We start from the raw sequence: 7,723 nt of genomic DNA, 5'->3' as shown, positions 1-7,723 counted from the left end.
AAAAGGAATGAAAACTTCAACCAGAGTGTATTAAGATACCGTGTTAGAAGAGGTAGCTAAACCTCTCAACAACACCTTATTAAAATCGTTCGTAAATCCATCGATGCATGGCCCAAACGTTCAAAAGCGTGCGTTAAAGCGAAGGGTAGACAATTTGAATTACTAGTTTAGTACATTAACATACCTTTCTCACTCTACATAATCACATATAAAACTATTTAGGTTTATTTTTATTAGTTATATTTATCGCGAGTCTAATTATTAATTACTATTTATATCGATATTTAAATTTTGACGCCTAAATAATGTTATTAAATATTTATTGATAATTAAACGTCAGAAAACCGATTCAATTAAAACATCTAGCTTTGTGCATAACCCGCATAGATCTTTTTTGTAAATTAATATGCAATTTATTTCGGTGACAGTGCCCTAAAATAAAATACCGTAAAGCAAAAAGCTATGAAAAGAAATATAACAAAAAGCCGTATTACGTTCGACAATTGCCTTCCTTTTTTAATTCCAAAAAAGGATGAGCTGAGTTTTCCAGCGAGTGTCAAGAAATCAAATTTCAACTGTAGCTTTTAATCTAAAATCCTGAGAAAATTGTTGAGTCAGCCAGTTTCAATACATCACTGTTAATGAGAAAACTATTATTTTAAACATAAAATACACTAAAAAACGAGCAATTCATGGTTAATAAACATTTTGTCAATACTGATAGCTCATATATTTAAAATATTCATTTGGCGCCTCTGAAAACACAACCATTATAATTTAAAATAAAATAGGAGAGCACGTTTACGATACCTGGTAAGCGAGAAATTATTAGCGTTATTGATTTTAAAAATAATATTGTGCATTAATTAAATATAAATCTAAAAATAGAGTCCATGTGATACTTTAAAATACTAAAGATTTCAAAATTGAAAAAAAACGGCTTTAAATTTATAATAGATATTTGTTATTATTTAAAAAAAAGATTTATAGTTAAAATTCATCTGTAAAAAATTATGTAGATATATGAAACAAATAATACATACCTTTAGGCAAACTATACCAGTTATAATTATTTTTAATAACACAACCACAATTTATGATAAAAAAAACACTTTTCTAACAACACAATCACTTTATAATACACTGATGATTATTTTAAAGCTACTTTAAAACACTTAGAACTCACTGATGTGCACAACTTGTTCCTAAGACTTTTCTCACCGAACTGAAGAACTCAGAAGCGGCTATTCTACAAGAACATATTTCCCTCTCTTTCCCACATACTCATTTATAATTACTACCGTTTATTACGCAGAATGGTAACTGCCAAAAAGGATTACTTCTTTGTTAAGTCTACTTTGTTAATGTTGATTTATTAATTACCATTTACCTGTTTTACTTGTTGATTTACTTTGGTAGTTTCATATTTCTTTTTATTTTTTTTACTTAGTCGACACTGCTGCCCAAGTGTTATTTGCAGATTTTGCGGGTTCTAGGAAGCAGATTACACATGACACTTAGCCTAAGATCTCTATTCATATAGCAAAGCACGAAGGCTCTTAGGTGATCATCTTGAGCCGCTTCATACCACGCTTTCATTGGAATGGCTGATCTAAGAACCGAGCTTCCGCTGAGCTTTTAGATTACTTAGGTCATGGTTGCACAGACTTATTAAGATTAGGGGCCACTCGGGCAAATCATGAACCGATGGCGGGCCGGCTGCCAGAAGTATAGGTAATTAAAGACAATAAAGAATTGATAATAATTAAAATTCAATATTTTTCGAGCATACAAGAGTATTATTTTTGCTGTCGGCAGGCCACTAGTATTCCACCAGCGGCCGCGCTCTGTGCATCCATGACTTAGGTGGACGCTTCATGAGGTGCTTTAGAACTAGGGCCCTCTCGAAGGGACTTCTGCTCGAGCTGTTACTCTTTGATTATACCCGTTTAACATACCGACAAAGAGGCTTTCTAACGAGCCGGAACTCAACTTGGTCGGTTGCTATAGCCTAGGTAACCTAGAATTAGCGGAAAAAACTCCAGCAATGTTTATCTCTTACTAATACTTTGTTTATACAAATTCTTTGGGGTTAGAATTCAAATTTAAATGAGTATTTGAATTCGGAAACCACCAGTGATATAACTATCTTTTTTTGAGCTAATTTTAAGAAGCCAATACGTGCACAGGTTTACACTTCATTTGTATTATATCGCACCGCTTAGAAAAACTAAATTTATTATGTATTATTTGACTAAAGGGTCTTTAAAAAAAGATGGTACAATTTTAAACATTTTTTTCTCTCTTCATAACAAGGTACAGAATGTTTAAATAATTATCTGTGGAGGATATTGTCAGTTGACATTAGCGAATCTGATTTGTGACAACTTGGCTAAACTTATCAATTGTGTTTAATCTTATGGCATTTGTTTAAAATATTTTGAATGATATACATTTCTCAACAACTTTTACATCATGGCAAACGTTAACACCGGTGAATTATTGAATTTCCAAGATTATTCCCCGGAGCATAATGATCGTAGTGCGCGGATCGAAGTCGAAGCAGTTCACACGAATCAGTACAATATGTCCAATCCAAATTATGGATTTGAAGAGCCTAAGAATGTTGATGAACCGCAGGCTGCTCCACAAAGTTAGTTGATCATATCGGTTTAACATCTTTCAAAGTCTAATCTCCAGGCCTCACAAATTTTAAATACCCGAATTCTATTAAATACAAATGTAAACTTTATGTATTTATATATTTTGAATACTTGCTTTTTCCAATTTCTTTAATACTTTAACAGGTTGATTGGTTTTATATTTAAAAGCTTTAAGGGGGCGTATAGGTCGTTTGGTGTCAAATAATATATGCTATATCCTTTCAAATAATCATTGGTCTCTAAAATAATAAATATATAATGATAATATTTACGAAAATGCGAAAGATTCTACATATTAAAATTAATTATTGTTTTGTTACATTATTGGTCTGTCACATTCCTAAAGAAAAAATTAATTGATTTAACACAGATATCAATACAAAGTGATTGGACACAAGCTTAAAAGATTTAAATGGGGTTAAAGTATTGCTCATTTGTCATCTAATGAGCTACACCCCTTTCAAGCATTTACTAACTAATTGGAATGATTACCTCTTTGTTTCTAGACAGTTGTTTAGTTTTAACCTATCACATATCTCAGTTTTTAATTTGGTGACAATTATATACATTTCTAACTTTTTAAAAGAAATATATCAACTGTTTCTTGTTTCATGCATCAATTAGGTGATGTTCCACATATCCCAAGACTCTTTACTATGCCAAGCACCATCAAACAAAAGCCTTGTGCCAATATATTTTAAGACAGACAATATAGTTATAAGATTTATTTTGAAGATCATATTTTATTTGACAATTATTTTTGTTGTTATAAGTGACTATGAAATTCATATTAATAAACTATTTCTATGGCTTTTAAAATTTATATGTTGTTTTGAATGTAACTATGGCTAATTTCAGTAATTAAATGTGTCATGATTAAACTCACAAAGTGAAATACAAACGTTAAAGAGTGTTAGTAAAATAATATGTTTGTATAAGTGATAGCTAGCTCAGCTAGAGACGTAACAGTGATTCTTTGGGACAGGCCTGTGCCTTGCAGTGGATGTGTTTTGGCTGACATGATAATCATGAAATATTATTGTCATTAATGTACATTATTATTGTTTGTGTTATCTCAATGTCCATAGGCTTCTACAAGAAGGACTATATGATCTCATTCATTTGTTCAGAATAACTTTATGAGTGTTGCTTTTGTCTTATCTATTTATGTAACATTTAAGGTGATATGTTGGTTTCCTAATGAAGTTTTTATTTACCACTTGCCATGTCTGCGACTTTGTCCATGTCAAATTAACAAAAAAAAAACAGATAATTTTTTTTCATTGTTAAGCAATTTTTTAATAATAAAAGTAACCAACCAAGTTTTCCTTTTTACATCAGGTGCCAGTATAAAACACTTTAAAATAGTTACAGCCATTTCAGAGATTAACCTGAACAAACAGACAGATAAAAATTGAAAAAAAAAATGTAATTCTGGTACGTGTGTCATATAAATACACAAATGATTTATGGCCAGTGTTAGGTTATTCATAAAAAAATAATGTCTATATTATGCCATTAAACTTTTATTTGAATACAGGCTACTATTAACAAAATTAATTAATTAATGTAAAACATAAAATGTCAATTACACATATGATAATTTCAAAAGAAATGACACTGATTAGTTATACAGCAACAACACAAGTTAATTAACTAATGTAGATACATTAATTGATTAATTACTCTTTAATGTTTATATTTATGGTCTTATTAATATTTTAATTTGGGTGTTTTGATATAACATGTTGGACACTTGTTTAAAAACTTAACAGATGCCTCTATTGTTTATATATTGCGGTAAGTCGGTGTATAGCTTGAAATCTCTTATCTGCTTCACTTTCAGTGTCTTAACCCTTAAATAAATAATGATGAAAAACTTCAACATACCATTTGGAATACAATAGTTAACAGTAAATGCATAGTGTTGTATATCTGTGACATAAGGTTTTTTTTTAAATATGTATTAAAAATATAACTTATATTTATTTTTTCTATTTTCCCTGCAGTGTAGTGTACTTATCTGCAAGTTATATATTTTTAAATAAAAGTCATGCATTTAAGGGTTAAACATGGGAGTCAGTCAGAAGCCAATTTTTTCTTTATTTGTTTAAAAATGATTGAAATGTTATTAATTAAATAGCATATTTACATATATAGGCTCTAGACGGGCACTGTGAAAGTGATTATATCAGTGCCGGGTCTCGTGTTTTTTGGCGGACCCATTTTCTTACTTATATTGCAGGCGCAATAAAAAAATTATAAAAAGTAACTAAAGACCAATATGTAGTTCGCCAAGGAATTTAGTATGATCAAGCGCAGGTTAGGTACGTTAACATATTATTTCGTGCGATGCCAGTGCCGATTTTTTTCATAAAAGTCAGTCAGGTAGGTATCTCGCGCCGGCGCGAGACCGGCTCGTCCTACACAATATTACCTTTGCACCATGTTTTATAACTAAATAGCGTATCCTATATTCCAAAGTTTAGTTGAAATCATGTAAAAGTGCAGATAGGTATGACCCCAGAAAAATAATTGAATTTTATTTTAAAATATTAAACTTCAAAAATTCAATAGATTTAACTTTGTGATATTCTTTCTATATGATTGGTTATAGATTTAAGGATTTAACACACTTTTACAATCAACCTGTATAGTTTAACATAATGCAATTTCAGTGATTTAAATAACTCTTTTTTTGGTATCCTCAGCCGGAAATCACAACTTCTGGACAATAGAGTACTATCAAAAGTACTTTGATGTCCACACGAATGAAGTTGTTGAGAGGATCATTTCGTCGGTGTTGCCGCAAAAAGTGTCAAGAAATTATTTCGATGAACGAATCAAAGGGAAACCAGATTTATATGGACCCATTTGGATATCTGTTACGCTGGTGAGTACACTGGTCTTTCAAAAATGGTGGTTTAGATTCTGATGCGGAGATCTTGGGCCGGAAATAGAGATCGGTAGCTCGCGAGCTAAAGGCAAGAAAGATATATATCTTTGCAAAAGATATAATCACTCTCTAGCATATGTGTTCCAATTATATCTTTATGCCTTTATATTTAAGAGTCAATTTTCGTGAGAAGAGAGAAACAAATGGGCTTACATAGCAATTAACACGTAAAAAAGAGAGACGGATGGCTATTGCATGTTTGTATTAAAAATGAAAAGTATAGATTTTCTCAGACACACTCATTCAATTTCGGCTTGTCTTTGATTTATTTATTTTGGTCCCGGGTCAGGTCCAGTCTGATCTTTACCCAAACAGAGATCCACATCTTTGAAAAATAACGTGAATAGTAATATTTTTCAGATCTTCACGATAGCTGTAAGTGGCAATATCGCCAATTACCTGCAGAGCGCCAACAAGGCGGTGCATTGGAGATATGACTTCCACCTGGTGTCATACGCGGCGACGGCTATCTTCTGCTACGTATGGCTGGTACCGCTAGCGTTATGGGCCGCTTTGAAATGGACGATAGCGCCTGAGGGGCAAGACGAGATAGAGACTCAGGTACGTTCTTGGCTTCTCCCACGTACCTGATCTGCAGTAAGCAAAATCCTTAAAGAATGTTTATTATTAATCAAATAGAGCTCTGTCTTAAGTTTTTGTCGCTTACGTTGTTTGCCTGTTAGCTTCACAACTTCACCAGTTTTTTCTGCAAAAAGAACCAAAACCTAGAAGTATTCAATTAACAGCACTTGAATATTTCATTGGTTTGGTTTAAATCGTCTTAACTTGACCACCAAGCACCATTGTACATTCCTTTTTAAAAAGTCCTACAAGCACTTTTCAAAGCCCCTTTGCGAATTTGGTCTTTGGCTGCGCCGACCGACAAATTGAGTATAACTCAACCTAGGTAACCTAGTCCAAAAAAATGAGATTTCTATGTACTGAGTCATCTCGATATCTCTGAAACCGTTAGGCTTTTTTTCAGCCGATAGATGCCCACTGCCCCCAAAGATCATAATGATGATCGGTCTTGAGCTGCATTCACCGACTTACCATGACCTTAACTATGTGATGGGTCTACCTAGTGTGGGGCTTACCCACGCCGTGACTACCGGTCCGTGGTCATAACTCGAGAATCTTTCAGTCGCAATAGCCATCAGTTGCATGAGAGATGTGCCCCGTCTACCTTCACTTCTCCTCCCCCATTTCTGATTGGATCTCGTACTCCATAGCCTTGTCTATTATTCCTTGAGCCTTCTTATGTGACCTATCGTAGATAACCACGTGACGTCACCTTAAGGCATGGACTTGAAATTTAATAAGGATATTTCTTTCGCCGAGGAGAAATCAGTTATGACCGGATTTTCGGAAATTCCATCTGCAAGGGGGGGTTGAGGAACCTTTAAATTCGCGATACGGGCAGAGGTCAGCTACTATTAGAGATATTCAAAGAGACATGGGGCAAGAGCATGTTATTAAATATATGTATTTTAAACTAGAAGGTATTTATGAAGAATATTTCTATTTCAGCAATCAAATTCACCGACAATGATGTCACTTTTCTGTCTATACGGTTACTCCTTATCAATCTACATTCCGGTGGCGATCCTGTGGACCATTCAGGTATCCTGGCTGCAGTGGCTGTTCGTCCTCATGGCTGCGTTTGTCTCTGGCGCCGTCTTAATCTTCTGGCTCCTACCTGCGCTGAGGAAGTCCAGATATTTCTTCATTCTAGTCGGTTCCATTTTAGCATTCCATTTTCTTCTCGCTACAGGTTTTATGCTATATTTCTTTCACGTACCGAATACAGGAGATATTCCGGCGACTGTTAAATCTACAACTGTTAAATTGTAATTTAAGTTTTTGACTTTCAATTTTTGTAATAATGCTACTTTATATAATAATACATTAAATACTTCAGCATTTTATGTCGTAATGAAAGGTGTTAATATATGAAATATGTAAATAAAATTGTGATTACTTGAAAGACTATTATTTTATGTTCATAAAATAAGTGCGACATTTAATTTTTATAAAAATACATAAGATATTGAAATAAATTTGGATATTTTAATTATGTAATAATTATGAAAAACTGTATTTT

At 33.0% G+C, this 7,723-nt stretch overlaps 1 protein-coding gene across 1 annotated transcript; it reads left to right on the top strand.

The window, feature by feature from the left end:
- The first annotated feature begins 2,379 nt into the window (after nucleotides 1-2,379).
- Nucleotides 2,380-7,660, top strand: LOC137923781 (protein YIPF2). Its single transcript, XM_068767054.1, has 4 exons — nucleotides 2,380-2,653; nucleotides 5,375-5,556; nucleotides 5,980-6,180; nucleotides 7,150-7,660. The coding sequence occupies exons 1-4, from the start codon at nucleotides 2,476-2,478 to the stop codon at nucleotides 7,471-7,473; spliced, it is 885 nt and encodes a 294-aa protein (XP_068623155.1). The 5' UTR covers nucleotides 2,380-2,475; the 3' UTR covers nucleotides 7,474-7,660.
- The last annotated feature ends 63 nt before the right edge of the window (nucleotides 7,661-7,723 follow it).

The sequence above is a fragment of the Battus philenor genome, unplaced genomic scaffold (genome assembly GCF_028537555.1).
Source record: "Battus philenor isolate CCGP_79_NKW_IND1 unplaced genomic scaffold, ilBatPhil1.0.hap1 SCAF_22, whole genome shotgun sequence".
Lineage (NCBI taxonomy): Eukaryota > Metazoa > Arthropoda > Insecta > Lepidoptera > Papilionidae > Battus > Battus philenor.
Note: the sequence above shows the minus strand (reverse complement) of the source record. Positions and strands in the feature narration are given on the sequence as shown.